The sequence below is a fragment of the Aegilops tauschii genome, chromosome 2, assembly GCF_002575655.3.
Source record: "Aegilops tauschii subsp. strangulata cultivar AL8/78 chromosome 2, Aet v6.0, whole genome shotgun sequence".
Lineage (NCBI taxonomy): Eukaryota > Viridiplantae > Streptophyta > Magnoliopsida > Poales > Poaceae > Aegilops > Aegilops tauschii.
The window spans coordinates 597,120,390-597,145,501 of record NC_053036.3 but is presented as its reverse complement, the minus strand read 5'-3'; the positions used below and the strand labels follow the sequence as shown (position 1 = coordinate 597,145,501).

Here is a 25,112-nt window from a genome sequence, read left to right as displayed (position 1 = left end):
GTTGATCATGTTTCGCCCGTGGAAGAGGTTTAGTCAACGGATTTGTGACATTCAGATCCGTATGCACTTTACAAATATCTATGTCTCCATTTTGAACATTTTCACGAATGGAGTTGAAGCGACGCTTGATGTGCTTGGTCTTCTTGTGAAACCTGGGCTCCTTGGCAAGGGCAATAGCTCCAGTGTTGTCACAGAAGAGAGTCATCGGCCCCGATGCATTGGGAATAACTCCTAGGTCGGCAATGAACTCCGTCATCCAGATTGCTTCATGTGCTGCATCCGAGGCTGCCATGTACTCCGCTTCACATGTAGATCCCGCCACGACGCTTTGCTTGCAACTGCACCAGCTGAGTGCCCCACCATTCAAAATATATTCGGTTTGTGACTTAGAGTCATCCAGATCTGTGTCGAAGCTAGCATCGACATAACCCTTTACGACAAGCTCTTCGTCACCTCCATAAACGAGAAACATATACTTAGTCCTTTTCAGGTACTTCAGGGTGTTCTTGACCGCTGTCCAGTGTTCCATGCTGGGATTACTTTGGTACCTTCCTACCAAACTTACGACAAGGTTTACATCAGGTCTGGTACACAACATGGCATACATAATAGACTCTATGGCCAAGGCATAGGGGATGACACTCATATTTTCTTTATCTTCTGCTGTGGTCGGGCATTGAGCCGTGCTCAATCTCACACCTTGCAATACAGGCAAGAACCCCTTCTTGGACTGATCCATATTGAACTTCTTCAATATCTTATCAAGGTATGTGCTTTGTGAAAGACCTATGAGGCGTCTCGATCTATCTTTATAGATCTTGATGCCTAATATGTAAGCAGCTTCTCCAAGGTCCTTCATTGAAAAACACTTATTCAAGTAGGCCTTTATGCTTTCCAAGAATTCTATATCATTTCCCATCAATAATATGTCATCCACATATAATATGAGAAATGCTACAGAGCTCCCACTCACTTTCTTGTAAACACAGGCTTCTCCATAAGTCTGTGTAAACCCAAACGCTTTGATCATCTCATCAAAGCGAATGTTCCAACTCCGAGATGCCTGCACCAGCCCATAGATTGAGCGTTGGAGCTTGCATACCTTGTCAGCATTCTTAGGATCGACAAAACCTTCCGGCTGCATCATATACAATTCTTCCTTAAGGAAGCCGTTAAGGAATGCCGTTTTGACGTCCATTTGCCATATTTCATAATTGTAGAATGCGGCAATTGCTAACATGATTCGGACGGACTTCAGCTTCGCTACGGGTGAGAAGGTCTCATCGTAGTCAACTCCTTGAACTTGTCGATAACCCTTAGCGACAAGACGAGCTTTATAGATGGTAACATTTCCATCCGCGTCCGTCTTCTTCTTAAAGATCCATTTATTTTCTATCGCTCGCCGATCATCGGGCAAGTCTGTCAAAGTCCATACTTTGTTTTCATACATGGATCCTATCTCAGATTGCATGGCTTCAAGCCATTTGTTGGAATCTGGGCCCGCCATTGCTTCTTCATAGTTCGAAGGTTCACCGTTGTCCAACAACATGATTTCCATGACAGGGTTGCCGTACCACTCTGGTGCGGAACGTGTCCTTGTGGACCTACGAAGTTCAGTGGTAACTTGATCATGATCGTCATCATTAACTTCCTCTCTAGTCGGTGCAGGCACCGCAGAAACATTTTCTTGTGCTGCGCTACTTTCTGGTTCGAGAGGGGTCATCTCATCAAGTTCCACTTTCCTCCCACTTACTTCTTTCGAGAGAAACTCTTTCTCCAGAAAGGACCCGTTCTTGGCAACGAGGATCTTGCCTTCGGATCTGAGATAGAAGGTATACCCAATGGTTTCCTTAGGGTATCCTATGAAGACACATTTTTCCGACTTGGGTTCGAGCTTTTCAGGTTGAAGTTTCTTGACATAAGCATCGCATCCCCAAACTTTAAGAAACGACAGCTTAGGTTTCCTTCCAAACCATAATTCATACGGTGTTGTCTCAACGGATTTCGACGGAGCCATATCCAATAGAGTGCGATTACGACGTTCGGACACACCATTACGCTGAGGTGTTCCAGGCGGCGTGAGTTGTGAAACAATTCCACATTTCGTTAAGTGTGTGCCAAATTCGTGACTCAAATATTCCCCTCCACGATCTGATCGTAAGAACTTTATTTTCCTGCCACGTTGATTCTCAACCTCACTCTGAAATTCCTTGAACTTTTCAAAGGTCTCAGACTTGTGTTTCATTAAGTAGACATACCCATATCTACTCAAGTCATCAGTGAGGGTGAGAACATAACGATAGGCACCGCGAGCCTCAACACTCATTGGACCGCACACATCAGTATGTATGATTTCCAATAAGTTGGTTGCTCGCTCCATTGTTCCGGAGAACGGAGTCTTGGTCATTTTGCCCATGAGGCATGGTTCGCACGTGTCAAATGATTCATAATCAAGAGACTCCAAAAGTCCATCTGCATGGAGTTTCTTCATGCGTTTGACACTAATGTGACCAAGGCGGCAGTGCCACAAGTATGTGGGACTATCATTATCAACCTTACATTTCTTGGCATTCACACTATGAATATGTGTAACATCACGTTCGAGATTCATTAAGAATAAACCATTGACCAGCGGGGCATGACCATAAAACATATCTCTCATATAAATAGAACAACCATTATTCTCGGATTTAAATGAGTAGCCATCTCGCATCAAACGAGATCCAGATACAACGTTCATGCTCAAAGATGGCACTAAATAACAATTATTGAGGTTTAAAACTAATCCCGTAGGTAAATGTAGAGGTAGCGTGCCGACGGCGATCACATCGACCTTGGAACCATTCCCGACGCGCATCGTCACCTCGTCCTTCGCCAGTCTTCGCTTATTCCACAGCTCCCGCTTTGAGTTACAAATATGAGCAACCGCACCGGTATCAAATACCCAGGAGCTACTACGAGCGCTGGTTAGGTACACATCAATAACATGTATATCACATATACCTTTGGTATTGCCGGCCTTCTTATCCGCTAAGTACTTGGGGCAGTTCCGCTTCCAGTGACGTTTCCCTTGCAATAAAAGCACTCAGTCTCAGGCTTGGGTCCATTCTTTGTCTTCTTCCCGGCAGCTTGCTTACCGGGCGCGACAACTCCCTTGCCGTCTTTCTTGAAATTCTTCTTACCCTTGCCTTTCTTGAACTTAGTGGTTTTATTCACCATCAACACTTGATGTTCCTTTTTGATCTCCACCTCCGCTGATTTCAACATTGAATATACCTCAGGAATGGTCTTTTCCATCCCCTGCATATTGAAGTTCATCACAAAGCTCTTGTAGCTAGGTGGAAGCGACTGAAGGATTCTGTCAACGACCGCGTCATCCAGGAGATTAACTCCCAGCTGAGACAAGCGGTTGTGCAACCCAGACATTTTGAGTATGTGTTCGCTGACGGAACTATTCTCCTCCATCTTACAACTGTAGAACTTGTCGGAGACTTCATATCTCTCGACCCGGGCATGAGCTTGGAAAACCATTTTCAGCTCTTGGAACATCTCATATGCTCTGTGCTGCTCGAAACGCTTTTGGAGCCCCGGTTCTAAGCTGTAAAGCATGCCGCACTGAACCAGGGAGTAATCATCAACACGTGTTTGCCAGGCGTTCATAATGTCTTGGTTTGCTGGGACGGGTGCTTCACCTAGCGGTGCTTCAAGGACATATGCTTTCTTGGCAGCTATGAGGATAATCCTCAAGTTCCGGACCCAGTCCGTATAGTTGCTACCATCGTCTTTCAGCTTGGTTTTCTCTAGGAACGCGTTAAAGTTGAGGTTGACATTAGTGTGGGCCATTTGATCTACAAGACATATTGTAAAGATTTTAGACTAAGTTCATGATAATTAAGTTCATCTAATCAAATTATTAATGAACTCCCACTCAGACAGACATCCCTCTAGTCATCTAAGTGATACATGATCCGAGTCAACTAGGCCGTGTCCGATCATCACGTGAGACGGACTAGTCATCATCGGTGAACATCTTCATGTTGATCGTATCTACTATACGACTCATGTTCGACCTTTCGGTCTCTTGTGTTCTGAGGCCATGTCTGTACATGCTTGGCTCGTCAAGTCAATCTAAGTGTATTGCGTGTGTAAATCTGGCTTATACCCGTTGTATGCGAACGTTAGAACCTATCACACCCGATCATCACGTGGTGCTTCGGAACAACGAACCTTCGCAACGGTGCACAGTTAGGGGGAACACTTTCTTGAAATTTTAGCGAGGGATCATCTTATTTATGCTACCGTCGTTCTAAGCAAATAAGATGTAAAACATGATAAACATCACATGCAATCAAATAGTGACATGATATGGCCAATATCATTTTGCTCCTTTTGATCTCCATCTTCGGGGCGCCATGTTCATCATCGTCACCGGCATGACACCATGATCTCCATCATCATGATCTCCATCATCATGTCTTCATGAAGTTGTCTCGCCAACTATTACTTCTACTACTATGGCTAACGGTTAGCAACAAAGTAAAGTAATTACATGACGTTTCAGTTGACACACATGTCATAAATAAATTAAGACAACTCCTATGGCTCCTGCCGGTTGTCATACTCATCGACATGCAAGTCGTGATTCCTATTACAAGAACATGATCAATCTCAAACATCACATATATCATTCATCACATTCTTCTGGCCATATCACATCACATGACACATGCTGCAAAAACAAGTTAGACGTCCTCTAATTGTTGTTGCAAATTTTTACGTGGCTGCTATAGGTTTCTAGCAAGAACGTTTCTTACCTACGCCAAAACCACAACGTGATATGCCAATTTCTATTTACCCTTCATAAGGACCCTTTTCATCGAATCCGATCTGACTAAAGTGGGAGAGACAGACACCCGCTAGCCACCTTATGCAACTAGTGCATGTCAGTCGGTGGAACCTGTCTCACGTAAGCGTACGTGTAAGGTGTTGGGGAACGTAGTAATTTCAAAAAAATTCCTACGCACAGGCAAGATCATGGTGATGCATAGCAACGAGAGGGGAGAGTGTTGTCTACGTACCCTCGTAGACCGAAAGCGGAAGCGTTAACACAACGCGGTTGATGTAGTCGTAAGTCTTCACGATCCGACCGATCAAGTACCGAACGCACGACACCTCCGAGTTCAGCACACGTTCAGCTCGATGACGTCCCTCGAACTCCGATCCAACCGAGTGTTGAGGGAGAGTTTCGTCAGCACGACGGCGTGGTGACGATGATGATGTTTTACCGACGCAGGGCTTCGCCTAAGCTCCGCAACGATATTATCGAGGTGTAATATGGTGGAGGGGGGCACCGCACACGGCTAAAAGATCGTTGATCAATTGTGTGTCTAGAGGTGCCCCCTGCCCCCGTATATAAAGGTGCAAGGGGGAGGCCGCCGGCCAAGGAGGTGTGGCGCGCCAGGAGGAGTCCTACTCCTACCGGGAGTAGGACTCCCCCCTTTCCATGTTGGACTAGGAGTGGAAGAGGGGAAGAGGTGGAGGGGAGGAAGGAAGGGGGGCGCCGCCCCCCTCTCCTTGTCCTATTCAGACTGGGGGGGAGGGGGGCGCGGCCCTGCCCTGGCCTCCTCTCCTCTCTTCCACCTAGGCCCACTAAGGCCCATTAAGTTACCGGGGGGTTCCGGTAACCTCCCGGTACTCCGGAAAAATCCCGATTTCACCCGGAACACTTCCGATGTCCAAACATAGGCTTCCAATATATCAATCTTTATGTCTCGACCATTTCGAGACTCCTCGTCATGTCCGTGATCACACCCGGGACTCCGAACAACTTTCGGTACATCAAAACATATAAACTCATAATATAATTGTCATCGTAACGTTAAGCGTGCGGACCCTACGGGTTCGAGAACTATGTAGACATGACCGAGACACCTCTCCGGTCAATAACCAATAGCGGAACCTGGATGCTCATATTGGTTCCTACATATTCTACGAAGATCTTTATCGGTCAGACCGCATAACAACATACGTTGTTCCCTTTGTCATCGGTATGTTACTTGCCCGAGATTCGATCGTCGGTATCTCGATACCTAGTTCAATCTCGTTACCGGCAAGTCTCTTTACTCGTTCCGTAATACATCATCCCGCAACTAACTCATTAGTTACAATGCTTGCAAGGCTTTATAGTGATGTGCATTACCGAGTGGGCCCAGAGATACCTCTCCGACAATCGGAGTGACAAATCCTAATCTCGAAATACGCCAACCCAACAACTACCTTTGGAGACACCTGTAGAGCACCTTTATAATCACCCAGTTACGTTGTGACGTTTGGTAGCACACAAAGTGTTACTCTGGTAAACGGGAGTTGCATAATCTCATAGTCATAGGAACATGTATAAGTCATGAAGAAAGCAATAGCAACATACTAAACGATCGAGTGCTAAGCTAACGGAATGGGTCAAGTCAATCACGTCATTCTCCTAATGAGGTGATCCCATTAATCAAATGACAAATCATGTCTATGGCTAGGAAACATAACCATCTTTGATTAACGAGCTAGTCAAGTAGAGGCATACTAGTGACACTCTGTTTGTCTATGTATTCACACATGTATTATGTTTCCGGTTAATACAATTCTAGCATGAATAATAAACATTTATCATGATATAAGGAAATAAATAATACTTTATTATTGCCTCTAGGGCATATTTCCTTCAGTCTCCCACTTGCACTAGAGTCAATAATCTAGATTACACAGTAATGATTCTTACACCCATGGAGTCTTGGTGCTGATCATGTTTTGCTCGTGGAAGAGGCTTAGTTAATGGGTCTGCAACATTCAGATCCGTATGTATCTTGCAAATTTCTATGTCTCCCACCTGGACTAAATCCCAGATGGAATTGAAGCGTCTTCTGATGTGCTTGGTTCTCTTGTGAAATCTGGATTCCTTTGCTAAGGCAATTGCACCAGTATTGTCACAAAAGATTTTCATTGGTCCCGATGCACTAGGTATGACACCTAGATCAGATATGAACTCCTTCATCCAGACTCCTTCATTTGCTGCTTCCGAAGCAGCTATGTACTCCGCTTCACACGTAGATCCCGCCACGACACTTTGCTTGGAACTGCACCAACTGACAGCTCCACTGTTCAATGTGAACACGTATCCGGTTTGTGATTTAGAATCGTCCGGATCAGTGTCAAAGCTTGCATCAACGTAACCATTTACGATGAGCTCTTTGTCACCTCCATAAACGAGAAACATATCCTTAGTCCTTTTCAGGTATTTCAGGATGTTCTTGACCGCTGTCCAGTGATCCACTCCTGGATTACTTTGGTACCTCCCTGCTAAACTTATAGCAAGGCACACATCAGGTCTGGTACACAGCATTGCATACATGATAGAGCCTATGGCTGAAGCATAGGGAACATCTTTCATCTTCTCTCTATCTTCTGCAGTGGTCGGGCATTGAGTCTTACTCAATCTCACACCTTGTAGTACAGGCAAGAACCCTTTCTTTGCTTGATCCATTTTGAATTTCTTCAAAACTTTGTCAAGGTATGTGCTTTGTGAAAGTCCAATTAAGCGTCTTGATCTATCTCTATAGATCTTGATGCCCAATATATATGCAGCTTCACCGAGGTCTTTCATTGAAAAACTCTTATTCAAGTATCCCTTTATGCTATCTAGAAATTCTATATCATTTCCAATCAGCAATATGTCATCCACATATAATATCAGAAATGCGTCCAAAAGTCTGTATAAAACCAAATGCTTTGATCACACTATCAAAGCGTTTATTCCAACTCCGAGAGGCTTGCACCAGTCCATAAATGGATCGCTGGAGCTTGCACACTTTGTTAGCCCCCTCTGGATCGATAAAACCTTCCGGTTGCATCATATACAACTCTTCTTCCAGAAATCCATTCAGGAATGCAGTTTTTACATCCATTTGCCAAATTTCATAATCATAAAATGCGGCAATTGCTAACATGATTCGGACAGACTTAAGCATCGCTACGGGTGAGAAGGTCTCATCGTAGTCAATCCCTTGAACTTGTCGAAAACCTTTCGCAACAAGTCGAGCTTTATAGACAGTAACATTACCGTCAGCGTCAGTCTTCTTCTTGAAGATCCATTTATTTTCAATGGCTTGCCGATCATCGTGCAAGTCAACCAAAGTCCATACTTTGTTCTCATACATGGATCCCATCTCGGATTTCATGGCCTCAAGCCATTCTGCGGAATCTGGGCTCACCATCGCTTCTTCATAGTTCGTAGGTTCGTCATGGTCTAGCAACATAACCTCCAAAACAGGATTACCGTACCACTCTGGTGCGGATCTTAATCTGGTTGATCTATGAGGTTCAGTAATAACTTGATCTGAAGTTTCATGATCATTATCATTAACTTCCCCACTAATTGGCGTAGGTGTCGCAGAAACTGGTTTCTGTGATGATCTACTTTCCAATAAGGGAGCAGGTATAGTTTCCTCATCAAGTTCTACTTTCCTCCCACTCACTTCTTTCGAGAGAAACTCCTTCTCTAGAAAGGATCCATTCTTAGCAACGAATGTCTTGCCTTCGGATCTGTGATAGAAGGTGTACCCAACAGTCTCCTTTGGGTATCCTATGAAGACACATTTCTTCGATTTAGGTTCGAGCTTATCAGGTTGAAGTTTCTTCACATAAGCATCGCAACCCCAAACTTTAAGATACGACAACTTTGGTTTCTTGCCAAACCATAGTTCATAAGGTGTCGTTTCAACGGATTTCGATGGTGCCCTATTTAGAGTGAATGCAGCCGTCTCTAAAGCATAACCCCAAAACGATAGCGGTAAATCAGTAAGAGACATCATAGATCGCACCATATCTAGTAAAGTACGATTACGACGTTCGGACACACCATTACGCTGTGGTGTTCCGGGTGGCGTGAGTTGCGAAACTATTCCGCATAGTTTCAAATGTAGGCCAAACTCGTAACTCAAATATTCTCCTCCACGATCAGATCGTAGAAATTTTATTTTCTTGTTACGATAATTTTCAACTTCACTCTGAAATTCTTTGAACTTTTCAAATGTTTCAGACTTATGTTTCATTAAGTAGATATACCCATATCTGCTCAAATCATCTGTGAAGGTGAGAAAATAACGATATCCGCCACGAGCCTCAATATTCATCGGACCACATACATCTGTATGTATGATTTCCAATAAATCTGTTGCTCTCTCCATAGTTCCGGAGAACGGTGTTTTAGTCATCTTGCCCATGAGGCACGGTTCGCAAGTACCAAGTGATTCATAATCAAGTGATTCCAAAAGTCCATCAGTATGGAGTTTCTTTATGCGCTTTACACCGATATGACCCAAACGGCAGTGCCACAAATAAGTTGCACTGTCATTATCAACTCTGCATCTTTTGGCTTCGACATTATGAATATGTGTATCACTACTATCGAGATTCATTAAAAATAGACCACTCTTCAAGGGTGCATGACCATAAAAGATATTATTCATATAAATAGAACAACCATTATTCTCTGATTTAAATGAATAACCATCTCACATTAAACAAGATCCAGATATAATGTTCATGCTCAACGCTGGCACCAAATAACAATTATTTAGGTCTAAAACTAATCCCGAAGGTAGATGTAGAGGTAGCGTGCCGACCGCGATCACATCGACTTTGGAACCATTTCCCACGCGCATCGTCACCTCGTCCTTAGCCAATCTTCGCTTAATCCGTAGCCCCTGTTTCGAGTTGCAAATATTAGCAACAGAACCAGTATCAAATACCCAGGTGTTACTGCGAGCATTAGTAAGGTACACATCAATAACATGTATATCACATATACCTTTGTTAACCTTGCCATCCTTCTTATCCGCCAAATACTTGGGGCAGTTCCGCTTCCAGTGACCAGTCTGCTTGCAGTAGAAGCACTCAGTTTCAGGCTTAGGTCCAGACTTGGGTTTCTTCTCCTGAACAGCAACTTGCTTGCTGTTCTTCTTGAAGTTCCCCTTCTTCTTCCCTTTGCCCTTTTTCTTGAAACTAGTGGTCTTACTGACCATCAACACTTGATGCTCCTTTTTGATTTCTACCTCCGCTGCCTTTAGCATTGCGAAGAGCTCGGGAATTGTCTTATTCATCCCTTGCATGTTATAGTTCATCACGAAGCTCTTGTAGCTTGGTGGCAGTGATTGAAGAATTCTATCAATGACGCTATCATCCGGAAGATTAACTCCCAGTTGAATCAAGTGATTATTATACCCAGACATTTTGAGTATATGCTCACTGACAGAACTATTCTCTTCCATCTTGCAGCTGTAGAACTTATTGGAGACTTCATATCTCTCAATCCGGGCATTTGCTTGAAATATTAACTTCAACTCCTGGAACATCTCATATGCTCCATGACGTTCAAAACGTCGTTGAAGACCCGGTTCTAAGCCGTAAAGCATGGCACACTGAACTATCAAGTAGTCATCAGCTTTGCTCTGCCAGACGTTCATAACTTCTGGTGTTGCTCTTGCAGGAGGCCTGGCACCTAGCGGTGCTTCCAGGACGTAATTATTCTGTGCAGCAATGAGGATAATCCTCAAGTTACGGACCCAGTCCGTGTAATTGCTACCATCATATTTCAACTTTGCTTTCTCAAGGAACGCATTAAAATTCAACGGAACAACAGCACGGGCCATTTATCTACAATTAACATAGACAAGCAAGATACTATCAGGTACTAAGTTCATGATAAATTCCAGTTCAATTAATCATATTACTTAAGAACTCCCACTTAGATAGACATCTCTCTAATCATCTAAGTGATTACGTGATCCAAATCAACTAAACCATGTCCGATCATCACGTGAGATGGAGTAGTTTCAATGGTGAACATCACTATGTTGAGCATATCTACTATATGATTCACGCTCGACCTTTCGGTCTGCGTGTTCCGAGGCCATATCTGCATATGCTAGGCTCGTCAAGTTTAACCTGAGTATTCCGCGTGTGCAACTGTTTTGCACCCGTTGTATTTGAACGTAGAGCCTATCACACCCGATCATCACGTGGTGTCTCAGCACGAAGAACTTTCGCAACGGTGCATACACAGGGAGAACACTTTTATCTTGAAATTTTAGTGAGAGATCATCTTATAATGCTACCGTCAATCAAAGCAAGATAAGATGCATAAAAGATTAACGTCACATGCAATCAATATAAGTGATATGATATGGCCATCATCATCTTGTGCTTGTGATCTCCATCTCCGAAGCACCGTCATGATCACCATCGTCACCGGCGCGACACCTTGATCTCCATCGTAGTATAGTTGTCGTCTCGCCAACTTATTGCTTTTACGACTATCGCTACCGCTTAGTGATAAAGTAAAACAATTACATGGCGATTGCATTGCATACAATAAAGCGACAACCATATGGCTCCTGCCAGTTGCCGATAACTCGGTTACAAAACATGATCATCTCATACAATAAAATATAGCATCATGTCTTGACCATATCACATCACAACATGCCCTGCAAAAACAAGTTAGACGTCCTCTACTTTGTTGTTGCAAGTTTTACGTGGCTGCTACGGGCTTAGCAAGAACCGTTCTTACCTACGCATCAAAACCACAACGATAGATTGTCAAGTTGGTGTTGTTTTAACCTTCGCAAGGACCGGGCGTAGCCACACTCGGTTCAACTAAAGTGAGAGAGACAGACACCCGCCAGTCACCTTTAAGCAACGAGTGCTCGCAACGGTGAAACCAGTCTCGCGTAAGCGTACGCGTAATGTCGGTCCGGGCCGCTTCATCTCACAATACCGCTGAACCAAAGTATGACATGCTGGTAAGCAGTATGACTTATATCGCCCACAACTCACTTGTGTTCTACTCGTGCATAGCATCAACGCATAAAACCAGGCTCGGATGCCACTGTTGCGGAACATAGTAATTTCAAAAAATTTCCTGCGCACACGCAAGATCATGGTGATGCATAGCAACGAGAGGGGAGAGTGTTGTCTACGTACCCTCGTAGACCGAAAGCGGAAGCGTTAACACAACGCGGTTGATGTAGTCGTACGTCTTCACGATCCGACCGATCAAGTACCGAACGCACGGCACCTCCGAGTTCAGCACACGTTCAGCTCGATGACGTCCCTCGAACTCCGATCCAGCCGAGTGTTGAGGGAGAGTTTCGTCAGCACGACGGCGTGGTGATGATGATGATGTTGTACCGACGCAGGGCTTCGCCTAAGCTCCGCAACGATATTATCGAGGTGTAATATGGTGGAGGGGGGCACCGCACACGGCTAAAAGATCGTTGATCAATTGTGTGTCTAGAGGTGCCCCCCTGCCCCCGTATATAAAGGTGCAAGGGGGAGGCCGCCGGTCAAGGAGGTGTGGCGCGCCAGGAGGAGTCCTACTCCTACTGGGAGTAGGACTCCCCCCCTTTCCATGTTGGACTAGGAGTGGAAGAGGGGAAGAGGTGGAGGGGAGGAAGGAAGGGGGGCGCCGCCCCCCTCTCCTTGTCCTATTCGGACTGGGGGGGAAGGGGGGGCGGCCCTGCCCTGGCCTCCTCTCCTCTCTTCCACCTAGGCCCACTAAGGCCCATTAAGTTACCGGGGGGTTCCGGTAACCTCCCGGTACTCCGGAAAAATCCCGATTTCACCCGGAACACTTCCGATGTCCAAACATAGGCTTCCAATATATCAATCTTTATGTCTCGACCATTTCGAGACTCCTCGTCATGTCCGTGATCACATCCAGGACTCCGAACAACTTTCGGTACATTAAAACATATAAACTCATAATATAATTGTCATCGTAACGTTAAGCGTGCGGACCCTACGGGTTCGAGAACTATGTAGACATGACCGAGACACCTCTCCGGTCAATAACCAATAGCGGAACCTAGATGCTCATATTGGTTCCTACATATTCTACGAAGATCTTTATCGGTCAGACCGCATAACAACATACGTTGTTCCCTTTGTCATCGGTATGTTACTTGCCCGAGATTCGATCGTCGGTATCTCGATACCTAGTTCAATCTCGTTACCGGCAAGTCTCTTTACTCGTTCCGTAATACATCATCCCGCAACTAACTCATTAGTTACAATGCTTGCAAGGCTTTATAGTGATGTGCATTACCGAGTGGGCCCAGAGATACCTCTCCGACAATCGGAGTGACAAATCCTAATCTCGAAATACGCCAACCCAACAAGTACCTTTGGAGACACCTGTAGAGCACCTTTATAATCACCCAGTTACGTTGTGACGTTTGGTAGCACACAAAGTGTTCCTCCGGTAAACGGGAGTTGCATAATCTCATAGTCATAGGAACATGTATAAGTCATGAAGAAAGCAATAGCAACATACTAAACGATCGAGTGCTAAGCTAACGGAATGGGTCAAGTCAATCACGTCATTCTCCTAATGAGGTGATCCCGTTAATCAAATGACAACTCATGTCTATGGCTAAGAAACATAACCATCTTTGATTAACGAGCTAGTCAAGTAGAGGCATACTAGTGACACTCTGTTTGTCTATGTATTCACACATGTATTATGTTTCCGGTTAATACAATTCTAGCATGAATAATAAACATTTATCATGATATAAGGAAATAAATAATACTTTATTATTGCCTCTAGGGCATATTTCCTTCATAAGGTCGGTCCGGGCCGCTTCAACCCACGATGCCGCCGAATCAAGATAAGACTAGTAACGGCAAGTAAATTGACAAAATCGACGCCCACAACAACTTGTGTTCTACTCGTGCATAGAAACTACGCATAGACCTAGCACATGATGTCACTGTTGGGGATCGTTGCAGAAATTTAAAATTTTCTACGCATCACCAAGATCAATCTATGGTGTCATCTAGCAATGAGAGAGAGAGGAGTGCATCTACATACCCTTGTAGATCGCGAGCAGAAGCGTTCAAGAGAACGGGGTTGATGGAGTCGTACTCGTCGTGATTCAAATCACCGATGATCCTAGCGCCGAACGGACGGCACCTCCGCGTTCAACACATGTACGGAGCGGAGACGTCTCCTCCTTCTTGATCCAACAAGGGGGGGGAGGAGAAGTTGATGGAGATCCAGCAGCACGATGGCGTGGTGGTGGAAGCAGCGGGATTCCAGCAGGGCTTCGCCAAGCGCTACTGGAGGAGGAAGAGGTGTCACGGGAGGGAGAGGGGGGCGCCAGGGCTTAGGGTGCGGCTGCCCTCCCTCCCCTCCACTATATATAGAGGCTAGGGGGGCGCATGCCCCCCTTGGAGATCCCATCTAGAGGGGGGGCGGCGGCCCCCGGGGCGGCGGCCCCTCGGGGGGCAACGGCCCACTTAGGGTTTCCAACCAGGGGGCGCATGCCCCCTCGGGGGGCAACGGCCCCTTAGGGTTTCCAACCCTAGGCGCCTTGGGCCCTTGGGTGGGGCGCACCAGCCCGCCAGGGGCTGGTTCCCACGCCACTTCAGCCCATGGGGCCCTCCGGGATAGGTGGCCCCACCCGGTGGACCCCCGGGACCCTTCCGGTGGTCCCGGTACAATACCGGTGACCCCCGAAACTCTCCCGGTGGCCGAAACTGGACTTCCTATATATAAATCTTTACCTCCGGACCATTCTGAAACTCCTCGTGACGTCCGGAATCTCATCCGGGACTCCAAACAACTTTCGGTTAATCGCATACTAATATCTCTACAACTCTAGCGTCACCGAACCTTAAGTGTGTATACCCTACGGGTTCGGGAGACACGTAGACATGACCGAGACAACTCTCCGATCAATAACCAACAGAGGGATCTGGATACCCATGTTGGCTCCCACATGCTCCACGATAATCTCATCGGATGAACCACGATGTCGAGGATTCAAGCAATCCCGTATACAATTCCCCTTGTCAATCGGTACGTTACTTGCCCGAGATTCGATCGTCGGTATCCCAATACCTCGTTCAATCTCGTTACCAGCAAGTCACTTTACTCATTCCGTAATGCATGATCCCGTGACTAACTACTTAGTCACATTGAGCTCATTATGATGATGCAATCCCGAGTGGGCCCAGAGATACCTCTCCGTCATACGGAGTGACAAATCCCAGTCTCGATCCGTGCCAACCCAACAGACACTTTCGGAGATACCTGTAGTGCACCTTTATACCCACCCAGTTACGTTGTGACGTTTGGTACACCCAAAGCATTCCTACGGTATCCGGGAGTTGCACGATCTCATGGTCTAAGGAAATGATACTTGACATTAGAAAAGCTTTAGCAAATGAACTACACGATCTAGTGCTATGCTTAGGATTGGGTCTTGTCCATCACATCATTCTCCTAATGATGTGATCCCGTTATCAATGACATCCAATGTCCATGGTCAGGAAACCGTAACCATCTATTGATCAACGAGCTAGTCAACTAGAGGCTCACTAGGGACATGTTATGGTCTATGTGTTCACACATGTATTACGATTTCCGGATAACACAATTATAGCATGAACAATAGACAATTGTCATGAACAAGGAAATATAACAATAACCATTTTATTATTGCCTCTAGGGCATATTTCCAACAGTTTCCTCATTTTGTCTCTCTTTCACGTGTGCCTTTCTTCCTCCTCATGTCGTCATCGCCCTCTGAAGCACTGATCATCCCTGGAATGGATGCCCAAGTCCCCTCCCCATCCCCGCCATCCCTTTCCCTTCTCGTACCCCGTTGGCGGCGATGAACCGCCGCCGAACTCGGAAAAGCCAAGGCACGACACCAAGGAGGCACGGCTCGCATTGGCGTCTGAGAAGGGAGGGAGCATGGCAGCGACCATCCCTGGCCCCTCTCCTCCGCAACTGGCCAACCAACGGGTAGAGGCAGCGCTTGCCCGATGGCCAAGGAAATGGAGGCCAAGGAGGCGAAGAAGAATGCCACAACCACTCCAACGCCATATTCCCACCTCCCATCGACCCTGCGCCATCTCATCCACCTCAGGCTACCCCCACGCCTCCTTCGCGCGCCTCCTAGAAAGACTGATGCCGGCGACGACGTTCATACTTGTGAGTTGGCATACACAATGTCGAAGAGGTAACACTTCTTTATTTTCTTCTAATTTATTGGTGTTGCAATTCAAAACTAGTTCAAGAATCATGTGATGTTCATATATGGTGATGATTCTTGCCATCGTAGCATGCAAAATGAGCCGAATTGTTGGAATTCACGACGGTGTTGGATGATAGCAACACCATTGGCTTCGACAGGGAAAGTTTTAGATGATACCGAGGCTTAGATGATATCGTGATACGAGCTCCTGGGCCGTTGGATCTTAGATCCAACACATTTGAGAGGCTGTTGTACCTGTGCGCAATTCTTGAACTTTTGAGAGACTTCTTTGCAAAATGTCCAGAGCCTCTTGGAAGCCATTGGATCTGCTCAGATCCAATGACTCTGAGGAGCTCGTATCATTATAGAATCCCACACGCGGGAGCACTTGATATTCTCCCGGCTTCGACGACGTCGGCCATGACAATGTGTAGGTCGATGAACTATGTGAAAATTGCATGATGAAGGCAGCCTCGGTTGAGATGCTGTAATCAAAGGGTCATTTGCATGGAGAGTTTAGTCTTTTTTTTCTTGTCCGAAAAGCTTGGGCGGAAAAGCTAAAGATGCTCTGATCAAAGTAAAAAAGTCGGAAGCGAATTCCCCCACAAAAATGCAAATGCAACTTTTACCCACTCCTCGGCGAGACAGCGATAGGTCCAACGGACCAAAGAAAGATCCAAGGAACGTTTGGCTGCTGCTGTGATGCAGGTTTGACCCGGTCGCTGACCGTCTTGAGGCGGGCAGCGGGCAATGGATGGAGCAGTAATAAATGCACGACGCACGTTTGTGTGTGGTCTAGCTGTGAGTTGAGGCGGCTGGAGCGAAGATGGGAGGGATCCACACGTGGCTGCAGCACGCATGTGGCCGGCCGGCCGGCTCGAAAGATTAGAAGGAGGGCTGACTGTTTCCAACCTTTCCCGGTCTATGCTGTCTCCACGGCCACGGGGACGGGGTGGTTGGCTGGCACTGGCAGTGAGCAGGAGCTGGCGCGTTCTCGCCGGAAGCTGTAGGGCACTGCCAAGATCAAGCATCAGAATGGATAGGTTGTGCCGGCCGATATCTTGAATCTCGCAAGGGCGATGATGCGTCATCTCCGAGGGAATTCCCACTGTATATGTCCTTCCCAAACACACACAAAAAGTTGACACTTATAAGCTAGAATAATAATAATAATAATAATAAGGAACATGGTTGTAATTTTTATTACGTCTGTTGTTTTTTATACTGTCATGATTGAAGATGAATGGATTGGAAGTTTCTCGCAAAATATAATTATAATAATAAGGGTGATGATGCATTATCTCAGAGGGAATTTTCACGATTAGTGTCCTTCCTAAACACACACAAAAAGTTGACAATTATAAGCTAGAAAACTAATACACCCTCTGTCCGAAAATAAGTGTCTTAACTTTGATATAATTTTATACTGAAGTTAGTATAAAGTTGAGACACTTATTTTAAGACGGAGGGAGTAATAACGGTGGTACATGAGACCAAACCAACGATTGAGTGAACATCAGGACGATCAATCTACTCTCGCACATCCTAAACAAGTCAACAAAAGAAACTAAAATAGATTGTTCGCCCTTGCATAATACCTTGATCGATATGTGTATATTTTACCCTGTAATGAACAGCAGAAAGTTGGTGCGTCATCATGCCTGGCAACCTGAACGAAAGGAGCCAGTGAAAAGAAGCACCGGATCACATCCTATGTTCCGACCACACCAATAGTTGACTGTAGAGTGCATGGATGCATGGCAGCCGGTGGCACTTAAAGCAGCTGCTAATCCATCAAAGGCACTTTACTAATTAAAGCGCCTGAAGAAGGTTGATGACCTCACTACTCGCATCTGATCACTGTCGCATCACTTTCGATCCCGTCGTTGGAGAGAGGTAGAGGGCGGTTGACGGAAGATCCACCGTTGCGGCCACTTTGTGCATGTCAGCTACCGGTCTCATCATTGCCGTCCAAAATTGCCATCGCACCACCAACTTCTTAGACCACACTTGTGAGGAACACCACCACCAAATAGATCCGCGTTAGGATTGTCTGCTGGACAACCACCGTCGTCCCGCACAAGCCACTTCCAACCCTTGCTGGCCAAGCAAGCTTCGCTCGCCGGCGTCATTCGATGGCGGCAAGGGGGCGACGGTTTTGGTCTCACCCATGCAGCACCCTTGAGGAGGAAGCAAGCGAAGCATGGGCTATTGTATCTTCTCACCTCATGTGCTAATTACTTGCTCTGACATAGGTTATCCGGAATGATTGGGCGTAAAGCGTCTGTATGTGGCTTTTCAAGTCCGCCGTCAAATCTCAGGGCTCAACCCTAGACAGGCGGTGGAAACTACCAAGCTGGAGTACGGTAGGCAGAGGGAATTTCCGGTGAAGCGGTGAAATGCATTGAGATCGAAAAGAATACCAACGGTGAAAGCATTTTTTTAGTCTGTATATAAGTTTTGTCTGGAGTCAAAATATATCTACTTTGACCAAATTTATATTAAAAATATGTTGTGTAATACGCTGAGTAAAAAGGATCGAAGGGAGTACTATCATCATAAAATTTTGGTCCATTCGCAAAAAAAAGTCAAAAGCCTGAGGAGCATTTATGATTGTCCTTTGGAAGCTTGCTTTCAATAAGTGGGGCTCGTTTAATGAGTCAGCCCGCACTAGCCTACCGAGTCAACTGGATGACTTTCGGTAGCGACGCGAGCAATGACGTCGGTGATACCCCTTCTTTCATCAGTCGTACTCGCATCTGCATAGACTTCGGCACAGTTCAACCAACAGCAGCAAAGGGAAGCAAATAGAAAAAACCGAGATGACATTTGCAACTGTATATATTTTCATATGTTATTTTACAATATGTTACTCCCTCCTTTTCAAAATAAGTGTCGTGGTTTTAGCAGCAAAGGGAAACAAAAAAAAGAAACTGAGATGACATTTACTAACGGAGGGAGTATATACTTGCACATGCAGCTCATCCGCAGAGAGACACGGGCAAAATGTAGGAGGGCCAGTATAATTTACAGAAAATTGAAAGGAACAAGAATACTTGGCTTGGGTTGATGTAGGCTACTAGAGTACCCTTTTGTACTGTCTTTTGCGCTTCGAACTAGTCATCTAAGTTCTTCATATATTCTTTTGACAAGTTCGAATTCATTACGAATGCCTGCTCTTCTACCAGAGAGTTCCCTGACTGAATCAATGCATCCAGTGTTGGCTGATGAAAACATAAATCACATCAGGGTGTTAGACAGAGATTGCTTTCTCAACGGAGGAATGAACAGCCAATCCAACCACGGTGATATTGAAAGAACTGACACGAGAATGGCACAAAAAAATCCTGTTGGTGCATTGCTTGAAATGAAATTTAAATACCTTCGGAGGGATAAATGTTGGAAGCTTCTCTCTGTTCTTCCGCTTGAGAAGCTTTTCACCTAGTTGCTCATAACCACCAATGTCATTTACCCACTGCAACACAATGGGGAAAATGAAAAATATTATTTAGCCATTTCTTGCGAACAGTTTCAAAGCATGATATATCATTTGATTAGGTAGTTTCTGAAGAATATTTACAAAAGATACACCAAAGGCACATTTGGAGATGCCATCTCGAAATACTTGTGTTGTTGCATACCCAACATGACTCTTGTCTACTTCAATGAAAAACAAGTATGTGCATCAACTCTAATAAATGGGAGCATGTTCTGCAGCTTGAAACTTTATAAAGACAACCCCTTTTGCACACAGACAACAGGAGGTGGAAACAATTTCTAAAATCGATTATAAGAATATTACAATGGATCTCTTCATATTATGAGAACTCATACCAGATGCCCTAAATCAAAATAAGTACCTGCAAGATAGCCTGGTCATATGTCCTGGATCTCAAAGCTCCATAAAAGTCGAGAGCTGCAACAAGTTTTAAGTTATTCTTGAATAAGTTTTTCAAATGTAGAAGCGAAAATATGTACGAACTTCCCACAGAAAGAAAGAATAATGAAGCTAGGTAAAACGCAATCTCAACCAATAACTACACAACTCACACAACGTAACAGAACTTAAAAAGGAGAAGGGGGTATATTTTTCACACAATAATAGTTCCGCTATAATCTAAAGACTAGTGGATCATCATAACAAAACCTAATGCTCGCTGTACAGATTCTAGACTGATTATCAGGGCCACTCTGCAACCTATTTTTTGTGATATAAGCGAATTACATGATTCATAAGTACCAAAATCTTTCTCCTTCCGTTGTATGCTCACATCCTATGGCTATGACAACATAAGAAAATAACCATTTTTCCCAAAGACGTCCAATTTTTTAAAACAACAAAAATTATTGCTACGGTTATTAATGCATTAAAGAACTGAAGACTGATCATTCTTATGTATATGTGAAAAAATAATTTCGTTTATCAAGCCCTAACTTATATGTTAGCAAACAATAAGGCAAATATTTGAAGCACAAAATAACGTGGGTGACCTTAGCACTGCATATTCCACTACCAGATAAGCCTCATATGCTGCAAACTAGAAGTTACAGTTTTGGTGAAACGAGTACCTTGATTTGGAAATGTATCTACAATGCTTGAAACTTCCTCAAAAGATAACCCATCCTTTGTATACATACGGTGAACAATGTTAATTATATCTTCACGGGTGGGCTGCCTGTTAAGCACAAATGATCACACATCAAGTACCAAGGTTCAAAATATCCCTAGTTGGTGCATGGAAGTAGCATGAAACTACATATAATTAACAGAAAAGACTGAAAGAATATCAAATCGGTGGTAATCTTCAAACCAAGACAATCTCTGAAGTAGAGAGTTGAATAAAGAAACAATTTACTTTTTGTAGTGTCAAGTAATGCCAAGAAGAACATAGCCTACGTGGGCGATAGTACACAAAGTTATAACGAAAATGAAATAGCGCAGTTCAAAATTTTCAGTTTGTCAACAAGATTGCTTCAGATGCAGGGACAAACATACCAGTAGAACTTTTCCATCCTCCCATCACGAATCAAAGGAGCATATAGTGTTGAAAAATCATTTCCAGTTGCTATTATTGGAATTCTATGTGTTATATCAGATTCTCTCCATTTCTGCCCGATACTAACCCTGTTAGGATTATCTGCCAAGTTCATCAATGTTCCAACCACGATTTGATTATTGACCGTCATTTGTGTGTGTCCTGGCAACAACAGTAACATATAGTAAGGTTTTTCCTACTATAAATGTTGATATGTTTGAAAGATAAACTCTAATATTAATCAATCACGTACAAATAAGGTTTAATTTCTGCAAAAATATCTTTGCACACAAAGAATAAATCAAGTATCGTAGCTCCTGATGAAAAATCATAATAGACATCCAGGTCTAGCATAATCAACATTCCCATCAGCTCAATAAATGGCTTACCAAATCTTCCAAGACCAGCATCTAGGTCATTGATCATCAAACAGCTCATTTTCCCCTATACCATCAAAAACTTGTGAAACACGATCTTGTAAGGAAAAATAATATCACAAGCATCATTGGCAACATTAGCGTAATAATTCGATAGTGGTACAGAAGAGTAAATCACTACGGAGCACGTGAGATTCTCAGGATAAGTAAGCTTCAAGCCATGGAAGCATTTTTATCATCGCAAGATATAGACACATTGAACTAGACGATGGAAAACTTTATTAAGATGATAAAAGAGCAACAAGTACCATCTTTGGTAGTTCAGAGAATTTTCACTGTCACAACAATCTTGGGCTAGCAGTTTTTATCTAAATAGTTTTCAATTATTAGTTTTTAGAATTTTTTATTAATTCAATACGGGGAATCACTGGGTAGCTCAATAGTAGGACACACGATTGTGCTACCAAGCAACACAGGACTGAATCCCACCTTCCTCTTAAGAATATGTCGGGGGGTGCTAGTGCCCTTGGGCCACTTCTTTTTTCTAGTATGGAAATCATAAAGTTATTTTGACTACTGGAGATACAATCAATGTAAGACTAAACATTAACATATATATGTAAATGATCAACTACTGTATGTTGATACATAAGTTTGCAAATTATTAAGATACTGTTTTCTTTCATGCTCACTAATCACTTCTCAGAAAACTGAATCTGAAAGCGGGTTATGAAATTGAGTAGCTGAATACACCTTCTTACTTGGTTTTGAACTACTTGAGAGGCCGTTCTGTATCGGTCACGTATAAGTCTTCCAGGTTCACCTGCAATACGAGCAGAAAAAAAATCTGAGCAACTAACCACCCCCAATCATAATTACCATAACTGCAAAAGAGCAAGCAATTCCTATTTTGTCTATGGACTAGATCTGGCAGAACATAGTAGTAACTTGACTTTGGAGCAGACTTTAGGAACTGATAATTCCTTCATAACTAATATAAGCAGACCTTTCATCGAGCAAGGTCGAACTCGAACTTAACAAATCTGAACAGACATGCTAGTTTCTTTCTGAAAAGAAGCAAGAAACTCGATTGCAAATTCGTCCCACATTGGCTTTCAGCACTAGAAAGTGCTCCGAGCACTGAGGCAGGCCTCAGTTTTCAATCTGAACACTAGCAATCTGGGAAACATAAACATATGGCAGAGTAAATAAAGCATACAAGCATACAATAGTTTTGCTGTTTCTTGACCTGCTCTCTCGGATTCGAGTTCTCCAGCAGACATAATAACAGGCTCAACACCCATTGCTTTAAATATAAGTTCAGTCTGGAATGTTTTCCCTTGCCCCTTGCCACCCCAGACACCTGCATGGCGCAATATTGCTCAAGATCATTAAATGGTAAAGCATGACACTGAATCACACTACACGTTTGTTTTTTCATATTACAATCACGCACACAGAAACAAAAGAAGTAGAGTATGCTACCAAGTATAAGGGGAATCTTGATATTAAGATTATTTGCAAGGAAGTTCTTTACAATGTGGACCGCTGCAAACAATAAACAGTCCTTTAGAACATGTACCTGGAGAAAAGGATAAAAAAGAAGTGTTAAGCACACATCGGCCACTTCTGAAAGCTGTACGAAATACTGTCACTCGACTCTTGAAATATCATGCAAAAGTCAAAATTGGATGTTTCATTGTTTTGGGACTTTTAAACACTTACCTCTCAGGAGCCTAGATATTAAGTAGTATGAGGTTAGCAGTCACTACTACCGTACATGTACGATTTAGTGATATTTCATCCGCTGTGCACATTGTATGCCATTATTTTATATAGTTCAACTAAAACACATCCAGCCTAGTGAGTTGATTACTGTATGTTGATCATTCATAGATACCAATAAAGGCACATTCTGTTATTGCCACACCCCTTGCATAAGATTATACTGAAACGAAAAGTTGGTAACCTCTCTCCCCCGAAAAAGAAGTTAGTAACCAGACGATTGACAGCTTTGAACTGTTGAGTTTTATGTCTACTATAAGGATACTCCAATACACAATGTATATGTAGATTCAGATTCAAATGAAATGCATTCTGTGAAATGTTGAGGTCGTAATACCTGATTATAAGAATGCTGACTTCCTTATACATTAAACTGCTTACCAACTTTATCCTGTAACACAACGAATCTGCAGTGTCAAATCTCCGCCAATCAGATACTGACATAACAGTACAGACGAAGCTGAATTAAACAAACCAGAGCAGCTGTATATGAATTAAAAACAAACTCACGAGGAAGGCAGGCGCGATGTAGTAATCTCCCTGCAGATACTCAAATTTCCTCGTCGCCTTCTGGCGGTAATCGAACACGATATCCGCTGCAGCCACATTGCACAAGGAATTTGCCAAAAAAGAAGAAGAACATATCAGATTCTTCAGTTCCACTCATTGGTATGCTCACTGCTGAACTACATAGAAATGTACTGTTCTGAATTATGACAAGTGATCACAGATAGCTCTATCAAATAGCAATGGGGCACTGGAGAGCGTACAGTCTCTTCCGAGGAATTTGCCGACGAAGAGGTCGTCCACGATGCCACTGCGGGCACCGACGGCGATGTTCATGTTGTCGGCCTCCTTCCCGAGGCGGTAGAGGTAGTCGTCGCCCTGACCATCCGTGGCCTCCCACGAGGACTGCTTCGAAAGCCTCCTCCCGTGCCCCTCCTCCCCATCCTCCGCCTCCTCCTCGTCGCCGGCGGTGGGCTGGTGAGAAGCAGAGGAAGAGGAGGAGCAGAGAACGGACGGGAAGGCGGGGCAGATTCGTCCTCGGTTGGGGGTTCTGAGGTTGAAGCAGCCGGGGCTGGGGCGAGCGGGGAGGAGGATGTGGTGGCGGTGGCAGTGCGAAGCGGCGGCGAGGGAGGTGGCGGCCATGGCAGGGAACGCTGCGCCGCGTGTGTGATCGGGGGCTGTTTGCGGGTGGCCCCGTACGGCGAGGGCCGCTGGGGCCTTATCGGCAACGGTCGCTCAGGAATACGTCAGTAAATCCCGAATGCTCGGATTTTAAGATGTCATTTCAAACGTTTTTTTATGTCAATTTTACTTGATGCAAGGTGGCAAGTATAGTTGTTAAGACATAACAACTTTGTCCTTATTTTTTTTTAAAAATTACCATGTTTGCCAACCTCGCATGAATTAAATTTTCTGTGAAAGACGTTCGGATTGCCCTGCTTAAAATCCGAACGTTCGGAATTTATCATTTCCGAATTATTATACTATGGACTTGCTAACTTCCGAACTGTCGCTGAATTATAATAGATCCGAACGAATACTTATACTAGCTAATCACGCATACAATTCATTTTCTAGCATACTCCCTTTGTCCGGTGAAGAGTGTACATCTATTTTTTTAGCAAATTATGAAGTGAAGTAAAAAATGCATTGGAAAGGTACAAGCCACCATCTCTCTCCTCTTTAATTACCCAACACCCAATAAGCTAAGTACATGTAGAAATTAAGAAGACCATGTGTAGATTGCTATTTGTCTTGATTGCCGTGTGATGAGAGAGAAGTATTTTTTTTTTACTTTAAAGTGCATTGAG

General features: G+C 44.2%; 1 protein-coding gene across 1 annotated transcript; it reads right to left on the bottom strand.

The window, feature by feature from the left end:
- Positions 1–18,905: 18,905 nt before the first annotated feature.
- LOC109740061 (ribulose bisphosphate carboxylase/oxygenase activase, chloroplastic) lies at positions 18,906–24,512 on the bottom strand. Its single transcript, XM_020299102.4, has 12 exons — positions 24,066–24,512; positions 23,806–23,891; positions 23,677–23,686; positions 22,996–23,058; positions 22,760–22,873; positions 22,272–22,333; positions 21,523–21,577; positions 21,094–21,295; positions 20,667–20,773; positions 19,958–20,013; positions 19,480–19,572; positions 18,906–19,321 (listed from the first exon to the last, which is right to left on the bottom strand). The coding sequence occupies exons 1-12, from the start codon at positions 24,442–24,444 to the stop codon at positions 19,214–19,216; spliced, it is 1,335 nt and encodes a 444-aa protein (XP_020154691.1). The 5' UTR covers positions 24,445–24,512; the 3' UTR covers positions 18,906–19,213.
- Between the last annotated feature and the right edge of the window lie 600 nt (positions 24,513–25,112).

What these genes read in the sequence shown, in the direction of transcription:
- LOC109740061 (XM_020299102.4), bottom strand. Translation starts at nt 24,444, where the DNA reads ATGGCCGCCACCTCCCTCGCCGCCGCTTCGCACTGCCACCGCCACCAC. An exon ending in AGGATGGAAAAGTTCTACTG is followed by an intron (nt 20,774 to 21,093) that starts GTATGTTTGTCC and finishes TGTGCTTAACAG; the next exon opens with GCAGCCCACCCGTGAAGATA. An exon ending in AGATACATTTCCAAATCAAG is followed by an intron (nt 20,014 to 20,666) that starts GTACTCGTTTCA and finishes AACTTGTTGCAG; the next exon opens with CTCTCGACTTTTATGGAGCT.